This window comes from Bactrocera dorsalis, chromosome 1 (genome assembly GCF_023373825.1).
Source record: "Bactrocera dorsalis isolate Fly_Bdor chromosome 1, ASM2337382v1, whole genome shotgun sequence".
Classification (NCBI taxonomy): domain Eukaryota; kingdom Metazoa; phylum Arthropoda; class Insecta; order Diptera; family Tephritidae; genus Bactrocera; species Bactrocera dorsalis.
The window spans coordinates 27,750,238-27,768,289 of NC_064303.1; the positions used below are offsets into that span (position 1 = coordinate 27,750,238).

An 18,052-nucleotide genomic window follows, 5' to 3' on the forward strand; every position below is an offset into this window, starting at 1 on the left:
TGGACCGATGATTCCACCGGCCCACAAACCACACCAAACTAATTTTTTTCTGAATAAACTCTTTAATCTCTTTAGGTTGCGCTTCATCCCAAATACGATAATTTTGCTTGCTTAAATACCCAATGAGCCAAAAAAGGGCCTCATCGCTGGAAACAAATTGGCTAGAAAACACAGATCATTTTGGAACTTTTTAAGAGCCCATAGAGCGAATTGATGTCGCTTGGGTAGGTCGAACGACTTCAATTCTTGTACAAGATATCTCGACGTAAAATGCGCCAAGTCGTTCCATACGTCAGTCCGAGTTGCTGCGAATGGCGCCAAATCGACTCTCCACGGGTTTCCTGTACACTCTCAGCTGCGCTGCTATATTTTCTTCACTGCGTGCTGGACGTGGTCTATTCGGTCGAACATTAGAATATTATCCAATAATGATGGAATTGACACGACTCACTATCAAAAAATGCTATTGAAAAAAGTATCTCTACTAGAATCACCCGTTGTATTATAAATCTGCAATATTTAAAGACGAATACAATGATTTTGTTGTTTATCATAGTAAAATATTTTATTTCTGCCCTTTTCCATTTATAAAACTTCAAAATATGAATGCGTTCATTTGTAGAAATGTTGGCATTTTAGTCTATTTCACATTTATTAATTTACATAATTCCTAACTACAGATGATTTTATGCTTTAGCACTACGTATTTTTGTATATAAATAAATATACATATGTACAATAACTATTCATACATACATACATACAAACATACATACATATATAGTGTTATATATACAAATGCAACTAGTCAGCTATAACGGACTTTATATGGCATTCTCAATCATTATCTCCACAAAGTTCTCTTATTTTTATGCGTTCATCTTCGAAAACATAATATTTAAAATCATTATCATTTTCTGGATAAAATTCATGCGCTAAATCTTCGATTTCCGAATGACAGACGGCTTCGTTGAAGGCACCTAGGCTTTGTAAAATTTTCACCATCGTATAACGCTTCTCACGCACTTCATGTCGCTCTTTGTCATATCGATGCAGATAAGATAAGGGCATCTCTGCCGATATGGGTACCCTCGATATGGCCAACTGATCCGTTGTCTGTAATTCCATATCCAAATTTGCACGCTTTGTCAGACCCAAAATGCAAGCGACCACATAGAAACAGGCGGCGTTCGCGGGGAACGCGCGTATAATGGTTGAATTGAGACCACGGAAGAAGAAATGCAGTCCATCTTTATTATAATTTCTGACCGCACAATCCCAGGCGCCTTTGTATACGGGCGCTGAACTCATACCATCTGCTTGCAACAGTGTCTTAATTACATCTGTGGGGTAGGATACAAGCCATGAAGCTATACCGGCTAAGCCGCCAGCAGTTAGAGCGTGTGGGACGCTAGGTTTTTCTTTTAACGACATTAACCATTCGTAGCTTACGAAGTAGGCGGCGAAACCTTGAGAAGAAAAGGTAATTGTTAATATAACTTTCTTAACATAACTATGGATGGTTGAAATTTTATTAATGTATTATTTTGAGAATTTTATCTCGTTGAACTGTGTAACGTGCTTATGTCACGACGTTAAAATAAAGTTGATATTAAACTATCTTACGATTCTTTCAGATTGTTTTTGAGTTCGGAACAATGGAGTATTTATCTAAGCTCGGCCGGTAGTAAACTTACGATTCATAAGTTCATATCCATGTTGAGGTCAATCTGATTAAACATAACATTAAATGATCTACGATCCCCTCACGCTATCTGAGCTCGTTATTAAAATCACGCCTTAAAATCTTATCCTACGCTGAGTCGATCGGATTATAGGTCTGAGGAAGTTGACTTTCAGTTCGTCTGTAGGATTATTATATAAAAGCCATTTGGCTATTTGGCTACCATGACAATTTCATGTAATCTACCTAAGAGGAGAAGAGAGTGCACTACATCTACGGATTGATGGGATTGGTGATTTGACTGCTGTCTTACTTATATTTTAACACATCCATAATAAAAAAAACAGGTAATAACTCTTTTTCCATCCCTTTTAGATGGGTAACTAGTCATCTGACGTTATTAACATTTCCACTCTTGGTAAAGAGCAGGTTTCTTGTAAATATAATAGAATAAACATTTTCTTCGAAACTGAGTTCGGAGTTGCAGATATAGATCTGCTTGAGATCGTTCTATGCTTTCAAACGTTTCAGTGCATCTCGATTTGGTCTATGAGTTTGCTTATACCGCTTTTAGCCCTATTTTGCCAGTAACTAACTTTGTTATCGGAGCGGTAGAAATAAATTTTGAGATACAGTGCCGAGTTGGCCGCATAGAGACGATAGGGAACCGTTTCGGTTACATGTAACCTCCTCACGGGAGGGAACTATACGGGTTTTAACATCTGCTTGGTTGTCCTACAGGCTTAATGCACATTTCCAATACTTGACCTAGCGTTTGTATTGTATAACCCCCTGTTTGCATACTTTAGGCTCAGAAGCTCTTACCCACTTTGTCGAATAATAATAATACTTATTAGCCATGCTCTATCTTCGTAGAATTAGTTCGAATAATACAACCACTTGAAAATACAATTTACTCACCTGGCACATCTCTGAGAGCTGTCATTCCCAAACCACGAAAACCACCCTTAAACCCATCTGTCTGTATTATATGCCTTATACATTCAATTGGACTTTTATATTGAGGTGCTTTTGGATCCATATGTTGTAACTGCATACGCGTCTTAGCCAATTCCATTGGTGAACACACTATACTCTGCGCAAAACCCGACACGCAACCAGCTATGAAATGTGAATATAATGAATTTGAGTCCACCATTTGTCGCTGTACATTGCCATATACACCAAAGACTATGGCATTAACAACACTTATGCCCATCAGTGGGCTGGACATGCCGCGGTATAAACTTTTCACGCCATCCGTACGAACTAGCGACGATATACAATGAAAGGTGCCACGATATATAGGGTTCTTAACATCCTGCATCTGTAGATGAACTTTAACTGTATCGAATGGATGACCGACTAAAACACCTGCACAGCCTGAAAAAAAAATCGAAAAAGAAAATTTGTAGTGAAAATAAAAACACGAGATCAGTTTTGAATTGTAACTCGTGGTTTCTAATTGATTATAGAAGTTTTGTTAACCACTGGGAGCAAACGCTAAATACATACGGATCATTGATCCCGAAGATACCGTCCTGAGCACGTTTCAAAAAAAAATAACTAACGATTTTAAAAATTTTGTCGGGATAAACGTGCTTAAAGGGAACAAAGAGAAATCAAGGGAAATTTTGTTATTTGCCTTTTTAGTCATTTGCTTTTTTATTTTGTTTATTGTTTCAACTAGGATTTGCATTCTTGATCCTAATAGGTTTTTATGTTAGATCAGTTCGATCTGATCAGAGATATGGGGGAGTCATTTTGTCTGAAGGATTGTTTCATAAAATCCATGACTTATTTTTCTTTGTAGCCAATATATGTATATAAAGCCCATATATAGTGACATCTTTAGTTGGTTCAGTCTTGATAATGGCTAATATGTCTAGAAATACATGTGATCTGCCCAAGAGGACCTTTGGATTGATGAGTTTAGTGATTTAACTACCGCCTTTCTTACTAGGGAATAACTCACTTTATATCCCATTTAGATGGATAAATAAGTCATCTGGACTTTCTTAGTGTATTCACTATTCGTAAAATATGAATTTGAAACTAAGTTTCATTGCGCAAGACAAATTTCTTTCCCAAATGGATTTATGGCCATGTTTCGTTCCATGTTTCGAAAGGTAATGCAGTTAAATTTGTAAATAAGAGCCATTGGATCTTGTTTTAACGATAATATATATGTTAATAGGTTTAAATGGTTATTTAAAGCGATTGGCATTTATTTTAATTAAGAGGCTAATAATGTCTCACTTATTATGTTATTTATACATCGACCACCTCGTTATGATGCTTTTCTGCGTTGCCAAGACTACTATAATTTAGAATAAGATAGTTATCATGATTAGTTTTAGTCGATATTTTCATAAATTTGCTTAACAATAAAAGTCATCCAAACGTTCCCATGTCTGTAAACTTTTAATAATTCACTTAATGGGTTATTCAGACCTATTGGTACACCTTCTTTTTGAAGTATAATTGAATACTACGTATTGCGTACTTACCACCGAGGCAACCTGCTACAAAATCGAACGCCATGACCACTAGATGTGCTCTATTTACAGGAACTAAATTCTGTAAGTGGGCACTCTCTGGAGGAGTCTGAAATGTGAATCAATATGTATAGTGTATATATTTATAAGAATATTTATACATGTGTAATTATATATTATATATCTAGAATATTATTGGTAATTAGATCATTATGTCTTAAGGATTGTCTCGAACTCTTAATAAAGAAGTAAATATTTTATGTAACATAATTAAACATTCAAAGAATAAAGAAATATGTCCAAATAAAAGACTCATATAAGAAGAAAAATAATAAATCACATATTTTTTATATACCGTAATATTATGTCGACGTATACATATAGAAAAATTCAAAACCGAAAAAGAAAAAGTCGGTATATCTGGCAGAATATACATACGACTATGAGCAAAAAATAGTAAGACTTTGTTCTAAATTTATTATTCAAAATGTATGTCGTCCACCTTAAGGGGGTATTCTAGTCTAGAAATGCTATTTAACGGCATTTTTTAAAGTCCAATAAAAAAAGCTAAGAACATTTTTAATATCCAATTTTTTATCAGATATTTATTGATATTTTAAGAATGCAAAAAAAAATAAAAAAAATAAATTTTGTGATAATTTGATTAATTGCGGCGTGGTGGCGTGGCGGGGGTTGAAAATAAGGGGGTGCCCTTCCTGACACGATTCCAACACTTTGGGTGATCCGAAAAAAATAAAAAAAAATGTTTAATCAGTACAAATGCCGCTATCGTCTGAACTAGGATAAATAAAAAAAGAAAAATTTTCAGTAAATGGCGACTGTTTGAATTTTTTGCCCGTTTTTTGGCACAGATCGAAATTTTTTAAAAATAGTAAAAATCAAAATTTTTAATAATCCTAGTTCCAACCATAGAGAGATATATAAAGAAGGTCCACACCAAATTTCAAGTTAATCGGTTCATTAGAACTTGAGAAATCATGTCAGAAGTGTTGAAAATAGTAGTTTCGAGAAAAACGCGATTAAAGTTTTATGTTATACGATATTCGCTCAACCGTTGTACGATATTCGCTCACTAAAATGGCTATAACTTTGAAAATAATTTGAGTTTTGAAAAATCCTTTTAAGGAGATATTTTTGAATATCAAAACTATCGAAATATAAAAAAAAAATCAATTTTTTCAAATTTCTAGACTAGAATACCCCCTTCAAGTAATCCCCTTTGTCTCCAATACATTTGTGCCAACGTTTTTTCTAATTCTCGAAACAGTTGTTAAAGTCAATAAAATAGTCTTAAATGCGCGTAGGGATTTACGTTTAATGTTTTTAATTGACTCAAAACGATTTCCCCGGAGCGGTCGTTTGAGTTTGCTGAAGTAACATAGAGCTAATAAGGCGAATTCGTTGGTTACGACACGATATTGGTTGAAAATTTGGCGAAAAAACTCATGAAGAATGAATGTAGTATGCGATGGTGCTTTAACCAAGAACTATCCGCCTATAATTTCGGCCTCTTTTTACGAATAGCTTCGCGAAAACGAGACATAACACTCAAATCGTATTCCTTGTTGATATGAAATATCATATGACAGTTTGGCCGGTCGGAAGGAATTCGGAGTGCATCACATTCCGTGTAAAATTTGAATATTACTACCAACAAATATCAACCAAAAGAAAACAATTTTTCATTCAGTTCATTAATTATTTCATCTTGATTTATAATGTCCGCTATCAGTGAAGCCGGTGAAAATGATAAGCAATTTTTAATGAGTCCAAAAATTTCTGAATGTGTTAAATTTAATTTTTGAAAAAAAAAAACAAAATTGCTATATAAATATGTATAAATATACTAACAAATATGCTACATAGACAATTTGGAAAATTTCCCCATAACAACAGACGCTACAAAAACGAAAATGTTTGACCTTATCAGTTCTAAAGATTTTTCTATCCGTCAGCAATGCTAACAAATATAATATTTGGGGTGTGAAATTATTTGGTATTATAACAAAATTTTAATCCACTTCAACTGTATAAATCCAGAATAGATTTTTTCGATTTGCTGTGTGAGCTCTCGCTGTGTAAACTTTCGCTATGCTTGAGCTCTCTTATCTTGAAAAAAAAAAAATCTTTTACGAGGAAGTATTTAATTTAATAGAATATTTGAATTACTCATTAAAGTGGTATACGTGTCTTAGTCCAGTTGCTTCTCCATTCTCAAAGCTTCTTTTCTTTTTCTTTATTTTCTGCGATAATGGTTTATTCGAATCTATGATTTGTGTTTTTAGTTACAGATTTGGTGTAAATACCCCTTAAAATCACGTGACTATCTTTAGGAATTTGCGTGTATACCCTTAATATGACGATTGACGGAAATGCCAGCTTTCAAACAAAAATGTGACATAACTATGTAATTATTTATTATTTGCTTAGTAAACATATTTCCAATCACTATCACATTTATTGACCCAATGTGAGGTCAAAATGCCTGATAACGCATTTATTCGTATATTTCACTCGTGAAATTTAGTTGCCGTTAATTTCATTTTGCTCTTTTGTTTCTGTTTTTTTGAGGATGCTCTTAAAATTTTTTTAGCATTAGGATAGCTCTTAAACTGTAGTATTAGTGACGCTGAAAATATTTAAGTGTTCCTATAATTCATTAAAAATATTAATTTTGTTTTCAATTGTTTAAAAAATTAACATTTTTAATCAAATATGTTTTATAAAAGAATCGTATATTTTTTGGAAAAATAATGTTTTTTAAATCACTGTTTTATAGATACATATTATTGAATTCGTCGCATATTTTTATTAAAAAAATAATAAAAAAATTATTTTTATCCATATTTTAAAATAGAAATTTGCTTCCTGAGGGAAGAGTTCTATCAGTAGTTCACCATTCTATTTTGTAGTTCACTAATTGCGATTACAAATTCTTTTTGAATATGAAATATTTATTTTTAATATAAAATGTCTTTGATTTTTGTATTTCAATTAGAAATAATTTTTTTTAATATTTTCTTTATTTATAAGTTTTTTTAATTGCTTTTGGGCACAAAATTTTTAATTTTTATAAATTTTTTTTTATTTTTTTAATTTTGTTTAATAGCTTTTGTATATAAAATTTAAAATTTTTATAAAAAAAGGTTATTAACGGAAAAATGAAAATTATGTTTTGCTAGCGACATTAGTTTGAGAAAATATATATTTATAAATTGTTCCTCTTTTAAACTTTTTTGAAAAGCACGGTTTTAAATTATGTATAATTTTTTTATCTTTCACAGACTTTCTGAGGCGTAGTGTTTATTAGCATATTTTTATTGGTTTATCATTTGTATTATAAAAACAATACTATAGTTTCAAATATTTTATTAAATTTTTTAATATTTTTTTTTTGTTAAATGTGTTTATGTTTATGTTTACTTTTTTTTAATTTTATTATAAATGTTTTTTATATGCTATTATAAAAAAATAAACTTTTTGTTATAAATATTTGAAAATAAATTTAAAAATTCTATCTAAAAAATTTAATAAAATACCTAAACATTAAACATTAAGAAATTAAGATGTTTAGATATTTTATTAAATTTTTTAGTTAGAATTTTTAAATTTATTTTCAAATATTTTATTGAATTATAATTTGTTTAATATTTTTTTTTAATAAATTGTTATTTATAACAAAATTTTAAATGTTTTACTTTTTTCTTTTTTGTAAATATAGTCTATTTTATTTTTTATTTGTTATTATAAATGTTTTTTTAATAAACTTTTTATTATAATGTTTAATGCCTAGATATTTGAAAATATTTAAGTTTATTTTCAAATGTCTCCTTAAATTATGGTTCGTTTTGTATTTTATTTTTATTTAAAAAAAAAAAATTTGTTTTATAATTATTTTTAGACATATTATAATTTATTTTGGAAATATAGTTCTATTGTATTGGAAAGACAATTTAAATAGGTACACATTTTACTATAAATTATTATTTTTTGTAAACAATATGTTTCTTTTTTTTGAAAAAATTAATACTTTTAGTACACCATATTTGAACTAGCGATTTTTAACACAATAAGCGTTTTTTATGTTTTTTATCATATCACACTTAAACCAACACATATGCAACTGCTATAATATTTACCTTTTTTCACAGTTACTTTTAGTTGTTTTTATTACTAAATCTAGTTACGCATTTATTATATATTTTTTCAAAAGTAGAAGTAGTTATTTGTTGTTGTTTTATATGTTTTGTTGGCTTGCTTTATATTATTATTATCAATTATTTATTATTTACTAATATTTTTCATTATTTGCGCATAACTATTTGCACAACTTCCATTTTATCACTGTTGAAATAATTTCCGTTATTCCCATGTGCACACAAACCGTTAATGTCATAATAGAATTACTCAAAATTAAACCTTTCTCCGTCAAAGCTGGATTTCGAATGTTTTCATTAGACGAAAAAAACGCAAAAAACGCTCTATTTGTAAAAAGCCGAACTTAACGCTTATTATCACCGAATTGTTTTCCGCATAAAACTGATAGTTCGTAAGATTTGATTAAACTACATGCATTTGTTGTTGTTAAAATCATTTCGGAGTCAATAGTTTCATTTTCTTGGAGGACACAACCGCAGCGGTTTGGAAGAGATTAGCGAATATGAGACCAAAATTGGGCTCGTGCAATATAGCGCCGCACCAAAACTGTAGGTAATATATATTTCCATTTTAAATATTGTAAACGCAAAGCATATGGTCGCAGCGCTGAAAGCGAACTCAAGCTTTAGGCGTACTTAAAAGCCTGTACGCTAATCGCTAAGCCCAACCACGCCAAACGAAGATGCGCACAATTCAATTAGAACGAAAGAACTCGCTCTCGCAGTTCGACTTTGCCACTGATAAGCACCAAGGAGTACAGGAAAAACTTACAGAGAAATATGAAGCGCGCAAAAATAGAAATTAGCATTCGGTAATGATATGCCTATATTTTGTTGAAGCCTTCATAATTTAATTACAGTTCGAATTTTGAGGTTATCAGTGGGTAAGCATATGTATCATATATTTTCATATATAGGCTTATGGAATGTGTGTGACCGCTATTGGAGCGCAAAGAAAGATCTTTGAGAATCTCTATCTGCAAGTTTGATTTTGAGAGATTTTTACTTTCTATGCCTACAGCTCAAGTATTAAGGCATATAATAAGAGCGTTGGATGTGCTTGAAGGGTATGACTAAATAAGTGAAACTAGAGAACTATTTTATTTTAGTTTTTGATTTTAAAATTTTAGTAGTAAATAAATAGTTTTTAGATATAATGAAAACTGAAATAAAATTTGTCTTTTAATTTCTCACAGTGTAGGCATTTTCATCAGCAACGGCTTCACTTGATCGACTTATGATTGTTTGTATATATGTGCATATATATGTTAAGCAGACCGCGGTAGTATCAATGATCGTTGTTTTTCCACAAACTGATAGTGGAAAATTACAAAATATTGACGTAGTAGGTACGTAAGTTTTTGACGCGGCGTTCCATGGTCCATAGCAATGCAGAACAGTGAAAGAACAGCGTCAGATCAGTGAGGATTAACTCATTTTTAAGAGGGATCAATAGCTTTTCGTTAAAGGAAAATGTATAAAGCAAGTACGTTAATTTTAGTTGCATTGAGAGTTAGAATACCTTCACAAAAACAAAAGTTACCACACAAGAATTTGATTTTGATCAATCTGTTTGTATGGCAGCTTTATGCTAGAGTAATTCGATCTGAAAATTTTTTTTCGGAGATATCTCGTTAAATGAAAAAAGCTTTTCTTACAAGCTCTTGATTCCGATCGTTCAGTTATATAGTGATTCTATGCCATATTCGATTTGTATGGGTGCCCGGTCACTGCGGATTCGCCGGAAACTGCAAAGCTGATGAGCTTGCTGGGCAGGATCGCCTTACCGCCTTCCATTCGATTGGAAGCGAGTGGGTTTTCCGATGTCCTCTTGAATTTTCGTACTGGATGTATGGACCCCCAGTGCGCTCGGCAAGAGCTGGTCAACAACCAGAACTTGTGCGACTGCGACATCCTTCTGACGCAGAGTTGACCGTAAGAGTTTCTCTAAAATATTTTCTCTTAGCAAAGTCAATCGCGCCGCAATGGTAGATGTCCGGTCTAGGGACTGTTCAATACGCAAATTATTTTGTCGATGTTCCGTGCCAAAACTGTATGAAGGCAGACAAGGAGGAATCATCTAGCCACTTTCTCCTCCATCGGGCTTTGATTGAATATCTCGTTAGAACCGGTGCTCCTTATTAGTTGTAATTGAATAGAAAAATTTCACAATTAATTTTAGTGAAAGTTGGTGGATCATTTTGGGTGTCGACTTCATTCAATAAAGATCATGATTTTTGCTTTTAGCAGTTTCCTATAATTAGTCTGTTTAGATACGTGGGTTGCCTTTTATATTTCGGGATTAGAGAACAAAAACAAATTAGAATTATGAAAAGTCGCGTATTGTTTTTCAAAATCTTCTCCATTTAGATCTATATCACAATTGACGGTAGCACTTTTGTCACTCTGATTGGGGTATCTCCAAAACATGTCTTTTGAACGCATCAATCGCCTAACCAGAAGAATTCTTAAATTATTAATTCATTCTTCAAAATCTATGTCGTCCTTATCAAAGTAATCAAAGGTTTTTTCCAATTCTCGAAAAAGTGGTTAAAGTTAATTTCAGGAATAGTCTTCAATGCGTGTAGCAATTTACGTTTAATGTCTTTAATTGACTCAAAACGGTTTCCCCGGAGCGGTCGTTTGAGTTTGCTGAAGGTACATGGAGCTAAATCAGGCAAACACGTTGATTGCGGCACGATATTGGTCGAAATTTTGGCGGTAAACTCACGAAGAATCATTGCGCATTATCGTGGTGCAAAAACCAAGAGCTGTCACCCATAATTCCGGCCTCTTTTTAAGAGTTTCTTGTTGACAGTTTGGCCGGTCGGAGTGCACCACACTCCTAACACTACTTGTAGTTTTCGAATCATATCAAAAAATCGGCCTGTCAATTGACCACCTTCATCAACTTGTTAGACTACGCTCAAGAGGCTGAAATCAATGGTCTGTTCTGATAAGATACAAATAACTTGGGAAACTAAACTCCCGGCGTAGAGTTGCAGGGATAAGGACGGCTAGAAAAAGTGTTGCAAAATTGTATCTTGAGGTATTTGCCATGTCATTAGTTTCAGATTCATTTTCTATAGCTTTTAAAAGTGGGGATAAAGAAAAAGCAGGAAGACAATTGTATAAAGTGATGTAAAAAGAGTGTTTGACTAAAAAATTCTTAGAAAAAATGTAATAAGTTTTCCGGAAACTTTCGTGTGCTTCTTTATATGTAGTTCATTTACATATATACATATATATATATTGAAATATATATATGTATAAGTTAAGAATCTAAGATAATCACACCTGCCATTCTAGATAGAAATCAGCTTTCGTGAAACGCACTACGAAGGTTTTATAATAGAAAACACTGAAAGCTGTGAAAAGCGTATAATCAAAATTGATAAGCGCATTTCTCTTTAGAATTTCATTAGTAAAAATGAAGATCTGCTGTTGTTTGCTGCTGATGCTGATAACCTTTTGTAGCTAAAATTTGCAAAGTTTCTTTGGTGACAGAACGACGACATTTGAAAATACAGTGGCACATGCGCACACATACACATCTGTATATATGTTTACATATACATCCGAAGACTGTTAGAAATTGACGCGTAAATAATTAATTTGGTTTGATTTCTATATAGTTATATAGCCTTAAAAATATAGCATGAATTGTAGATTTCTTGAGATTTCATTTTTCAAATCTTAGCTCTGTTTACTTATAAAGATATTATTTATATACATATATGGTATAAAATATATGATTTTGTGTGAAGGCTTTGAAAGGAGATAAAGAGAAAAAAGTTGAAAGAATTATTGAATCTCTTCACTCTTCTATGTAAGTTGGAAATTTGGAGGTGGAGTTTACTAAGAAGGCCTTTTCACCAATGTACTTGCCAGCCTTAGACCATCCGAAAATATTATCATGGCAGAGGTTCAAAATTCTCAAAAATTCAATCTCCAAACACAAAATTCGTAAGTCAAGAGAAGTTAAGCGCAACCTAACCTGCCAATTATGAGTTTAGCACAACGCGAAAGAACTCGAAGCCCCCTGTGTTAGATCGACTATGGGGATAGCATGTTTTAAGAATGTGAGATGTATATTTTGAATTTTACGATTTTAAATTTCGCGATTTTGAAATCAGGAATTTCAAATCTAACCCAATTGTTTTAAACTAAGCTAATAGTCTATAAGGAAACAAAGATTTTTTGCATCGATTGGATTCGAGTCAAATAAGATGTGTGTATTTACATTGTGGAAGAATTGCAGATATCAGAAAAATGTATGCAGAAATTCCCATAAAAAAGTATGAAGTTAGTAACAATGGATAACAGATTAAACATTGTTGGCCTGGATTTAGACCTAGAATGTCTAAAATTTACCAAACATGCCAAATTTGATGAATCTTAGATAAAACTAGTAGGTAGTCAAGTGTCTTGGTTTTACATAACTTAACGAAACTATTACTCGAAAGATATCGATATTCGTTTGGGTACCTAAGTTATAGGATGTTTCGGGAATGTTCCTCAGCTAACTCGATTTCAATAAAGTATTTTGGAAAGAAATTGTGATATTGCATATGACTTGTTCTTATTAGCAGATAAGAATTGGTAGCATAACAGCAAATAGTGAACGAATATAGGCCTTTAAGTTGTTAGTATGTAAATTTGTGTGTATTAATTGTGCCTATTTTCGAATTGCTTACGCAAATCCTGAGTGTGTAATATTTCGAAACTTGGCCTTGAACTAAATGTTTACTAAATATGAATAAGTAAATGAATAAACGTCAGATTTATTTACACAAGTGAGATGTCAAGACAATATCTTGCCAAATAATCTTAATGGACCCCACAGATAGCAAAGATTTTATGAGCCTAATTGATATTTACGAAGGCTCGTTTGTAGCAAAACAAGTGAAAGCGTATACGCAAAAGTATTTCATGATTTAATGCGTATTATAGGGTTCATCTTCACTCAAGAATGATAGAGTGTTTCTATCATTCTTGATCTCCACTCATATACGATTTCCATGCATTGAAGGCGCTACGGAAGGCATTCTCTGGCATATCCTTGAGAGCCTTGGGGCATGCTGCTTGGATCCCCTCTGTCGCCTCAAAATTCTTGCCTTTCATCGGCCTTTTGAGAGTTAAACGAATACATAGTCGACGGTCTGAGTTCAAAGCTTTGCGCACAGGAGTCACATTGTCGGTGTTTGTCGAAGTAGCAGATCTCCCAGCACGGTCTTCATCAGCGACCTCTTCCCAACCTTCCAAAAAGGCCTGGTGCCATCGAAACCCACCATTTCTTGCTAAAGAAACATCTGGGTAAGCCTACTTGATCATATCAAACGTCTCTGTCGCAAATTTACCGAGTTTTACACAGAATTAATCGCGTACCTCTGCTCTAACGAACACTGCATTTTCGACTTGCACAACTCACAGAAACACGTCGCGCGAAAATGTTTGTCCTGACTCTTAAGGTGCTCGGAAATAACTGACTAGCCGCTCGTTCGTTAGCTAGGAACGCCCGCTACCGAATCCTGTCGGTGCGAAAATCGGTCCTGTTATTTTCCGGATAAAACCTGCACATACGTACATGACAAATTTGGGAATTTGAAAAAAAGGTCTATTTTTATAAATTTGTAAGTGATCAGGTTGATGGGACGAATTGAAATCCGTCTGTGCAAGCTCTAACTTGGGTAAAAATGAAGATATTTTAATGGAACTTGGAAGAAGAAACACGTCTATTCTTTGCAAAAAGGTTAGGACGAGTTCTTAGATGGGCGGAATAAAATAAAAATACGGTGTTTCCGCTCTCTAAGAGGTTTAATTTACTTATCTCCTAAACCACTTAAAGTAGAATATTCGCTCAGGAAAAATCCCTTGAAAACCTCAACTGACACTGTTAAATTGAATGAAATTAGGTGATAACTACGCCCACTCCCCATATAACGTACCCGTTAAAAACTACTAAACGCGACAAATCAATAAATACTATAAATACTCCAGAAGCATTGAATTTAACACCTGGGATGATGCAAGCGATTTTTATAGCAGACGGGGTAAGAAATGGACAATGGACGTGGCACCGCCCACATTTAGGAGAAAAGATATATCTTAGGACCTGCTCGTTCGATATCGACCAAATTTGGTATACATATAATGTTACCCCGACTTCTTCTTGACAGAATTTGGAAAGAATCCTTAATAGAAAAATTTTCGAACTTCCAGTTGACTTTATACCGCATATATCGGCCAATGTGTGAGTTATTATAATCAAATTGATGGTGTCTGTTTTTCTAATAACGGTGCGCATTTGTTCCTAAAATATATAAAATCGTTTATGCACCTGAAGTTATATCAGTTACACTCGTATTTAGTGCTTCTTTACTTCTTAGATGTGTAGTTTGCAATGAGGCAATCCTTTATTCAGAGTTGGTCTTTCTTAAAGATGTTACTAGATTTATACTCAGACTTATTCCAAAGCAACGTTGCAAATCGAGAAAAATTTATTACCAAAATAATGGTTCGGCAAGCGCAATCGCTCAGCAGAGTCGGAGCAACCATGGATGGGTTTCACACCACGTTTACTCTTGTGGATAATGCACATTGTCAGACAAGTCTTACAGCGCGCACCGAAGACGCTATTACTATTGTAAGGCAGATAATTCATAAAGACCCGAATGAGTCTATTAGCTACCGCACCCAACAATTGGAGCTACATATACCTATCCACTTTATGGAAGATTTTTCGGGAAAGCTTCTTGATTTAGGGGGCTTACAAAATCCAACCCGTACAAGAATTGAAGTCGAACGACTATTAGTGCGTCGCACGTTCGGTGAATGGGTCTAAAACCAAGAAAATTTTCACTCACTTTTTGAACCCATATTATAGTTCCTGCTGTGGACTTTTTAAACCTTTGGAGGTCTTGCGGACATTTCTTTAGTTGTGGACAAAATGTTCGCACAATCATACAAATACTATGTGTATGAATAGTACATTTAAATAAACACCGTCTAAAGGAAAAAAATTTAAAAATAACATGTAAAAATTTAAGAATTTAAAAAAAGGAATACTTCTTTTAATTCGATATTAAAGTACTAAATATTAAGAAATATATAGAAACGACTATAATTATAGAAAAGTTTGTCTATTCTGCTTAGTATCAGAAATACATACTTATTTCAGCTTCCTTTCGATTAAATTACGGCGCGCCTATAATTATGCTTCAAAATAGCCCAGATACGATGTGTTAGAAATTAAAAAAAACCCCTGCTGGAAAATTTTTGTGCTGAAACTAATATATGAATCGAAGGCAAAAATTTTCCATTTCCCTCGAAAGAACTAATTTTTAAGTCCTATGAAGTTTTTAGTATTTTCCTGACTCAAAATATTTATTTTCGCGTTTTTTTAAATACGAGCCAAAATTCATATTATCTCGCTTACTCTTCAGATTTGTCGACGTAAATCGGCAAAACAGATTAAAGTTAAAATATAAGACTGTGATCAAATTAAAAGATGAATTTTTAATTTATACTTCGTGTGTTTTTTTAATTGGTAAATTTTTTTTCTGTAAGTTGGTAGTACTTTTAGTGACATCTATGCTATATTTCACATCAGAATTGTCTTTAGTATTTGAGATAGCGTTGTTTTGTGAGGCTCTAAAATTGAATTCATTGATTTTTACTATGTTTGAATTTATTGCATTGATTATTCGTGATCATTTCGCCACATTTTCAACTAATATCATGCCGCAGCCACCGAATTCGCCTGATTTACCTTCGTGTAACTTCGGGCTATTCAGCAAATTCACATGACCACTCCTAGGATACCGTTTTGACTCAATAGAGGATATAAAAGCTGAATCTAAGAAGGCTCTGATGGCCATCAAGACGGAGGATTTTTCCAAGTGCTATGATGACTGGAAAATTCGTTGGCATACATAAGTGTATTGCAGCGGGAGGGGATTACTTTGACGGAAATGAAATGGACAAAATTCACCTTTCAATTTGATCACATTAGTATTTGTCCGGAAAGTAATAGGACTGAGTCGATTTAAAAAAAATTAAAACAGCTCAGAAAAGTAATATTAAGTTTTTATTTTTGTGATACCAATGTCTGTATCTGTAGTGGAAGATGTTTAAGAACAAACTTTCTCCGATCCTCTCCTAGTAACTATGAATCCTTCAACGATATCTATTCCCTTAAATGTTCTTAGCTTTTTTTTGTATTCATATTTAAGTCTTATAGGCAATTAGAAGAGGGATTTCAATCGTCTATCGATAAAGGTTGAATTGGAGCAATGACAACAGCAAAGTTGTTCGCTCCCAATGATGATAGTCGTACTCAATAATTTCGAAAAATTAAACCCAAGCTAATTTTCGAATCGTCGAGTCCAAAACGTAAGACAAACACATGAGTAGATGACTGAAGAGTAATAAATTACTACTTTTACTGGTTGTATTTTCACATCTTGATATTATTTGCCCTTTCATGAGTTCGGAAGTAAATTGTATACCTATTTATTGTTATAGTTTATATTCAACCTATTTATATGGTTCAAAACAACAGCTAAACCCACTTGTGAACATACTTTCAATCCTCTGCAGAGGACATCTATAACTGCAATTTTACATATCCCGTAGAAATTTGTTGAAACTCACCTCTTTCAGGTTGTATATTTTGCAGAGCGATGGATTTGTCCCCATTTCGGAGTGTTTCCAAATTTTTCACCGTCTTTTAATTGAACAGCAACGTCTTTTAATAAAACACTGAAAAAATGAAATATAATATTGTTTATAAAAAGAAAAACAATCATAATGTAGAAACAAATGACAATATATAAACGTCTTAGGTAAAATAAAGGAGCAGAGTTGGAAAACGAAAAAAAAATATTTTTGGCTTAGGTGTGGGTAAATTAAAAATATTTAAAATATTGAATAGTCAAGATTTTGCTTTGTCATAAATGAAAAGAATATATCGAGAAAAGCTTATCTGATAGGGGAATAAAAAGAGGAGAAAATATCAATGTGGAGTGTTATCAAAAGTTCGTCTGATTGGGGTTTTGTGAGTAATGATAAACTTCGCTCATTAGACTTGAGAGAAAGAACTTGAAAGATAAGAAATTAAAGCTTTGTATAGTAAAAATATATAATAATAATATATATAAGTATACATTTATGTATATCGACATATTAACTAAGAAGCAGATACATCAGCTGATGGATCTCTGCTCTAATTAAAATACAATTCGCTAAAATTTACGACTATCGTTTACATATTATACGTTCGTAAATTATTTATTCGATTACTAAAGTGGTTTAACCAGTATCTTGCTGACACGATAGTCATAATATAGTATTGAGCTTAAAAAAAATCCCGCAAGCACTTAAAAATGCCTATAATTTTCATGATCATTAAAAAAAAGACAAATACATACCTATGTATTAGGGTGGTCCAACAATAACAAGCATTATATTTTTTTCCTTAGATACCGTTAAATATCGTAAAATATCGGATAGAAGACTGTGAAGAGTAAGGCAATTGGAAATCAATGGAATCATCTTTTATGTACTTGAAATTATCTTTTATGTGCGTGAAATTATAAGTATATAGTTTGGGAGATAAGAAAGTAAGTTTTGACCAAATTTCGTGTAGGAAAATTTTTATTTAATAGATGAAAATAAAAACCCAAAATCTT

At 32.7% G+C, this 18,052-nt stretch overlaps 1 protein-coding gene across 2 annotated transcripts; it reads right to left on the reverse strand.

Annotated features, from left to right (window-relative positions):
* Positions 1-56: 56 nt before the first annotated feature.
* On the reverse strand, positions 57-17,040 carry LOC105221793 (mitochondrial basic amino acids transporter). 2 transcript variants are annotated; one of them, XM_011198905.4, is made up of 4 exons: positions 17,016-17,040; positions 4,195-4,291; positions 2,606-3,067; positions 57-1,469 (listed from the first exon to the last, which is right to left on the reverse strand). In XM_011198905.4, the coding sequence occupies exons 2-4, from the start codon at positions 4,226-4,228 to the stop codon at positions 838-840; spliced, it is 1,128 nt and encodes a 375-aa protein (XP_011197207.2). In that variant the 5' UTR covers positions 4,229-4,291; positions 17,016-17,040; the 3' UTR covers positions 57-837. The 2 variants fall into 2 exon arrangements, with proteins under 2 accessions (XP_011197207.2, XP_011197208.2); XM_011198906.4 differs by lacking the exon at positions 17,016-17,040 and adding an exon at positions 8,343-8,997.
* Between the last annotated feature and the right edge of the window lie 1,012 nt (positions 17,041-18,052).

What these genes read in the sequence shown, in the direction of transcription:
- LOC105221793 (XM_011198905.4), bottom strand. Translation starts at nt 4,228, where the DNA reads ATGGCGTTCGATTTTGTAGCAGGTTGCCTCGGTG. An exon ending in TGTAGCAGGTTGCCTCGGTG is followed by an intron (nt 3,068 to 4,194) that starts GTAAGTACGCAA and finishes TTTTTTTTTCAG; the next exon opens with GCTGTGCAGGTGTTTTAGTC. An exon ending in AGCTCTCAGAGATGTGCCAG is followed by an intron (nt 1,470 to 2,605) that starts GTGAGTAAATTG and finishes TTTCTTCTCAAG; the next exon opens with GTTTCGCCGCCTACTTCGTA.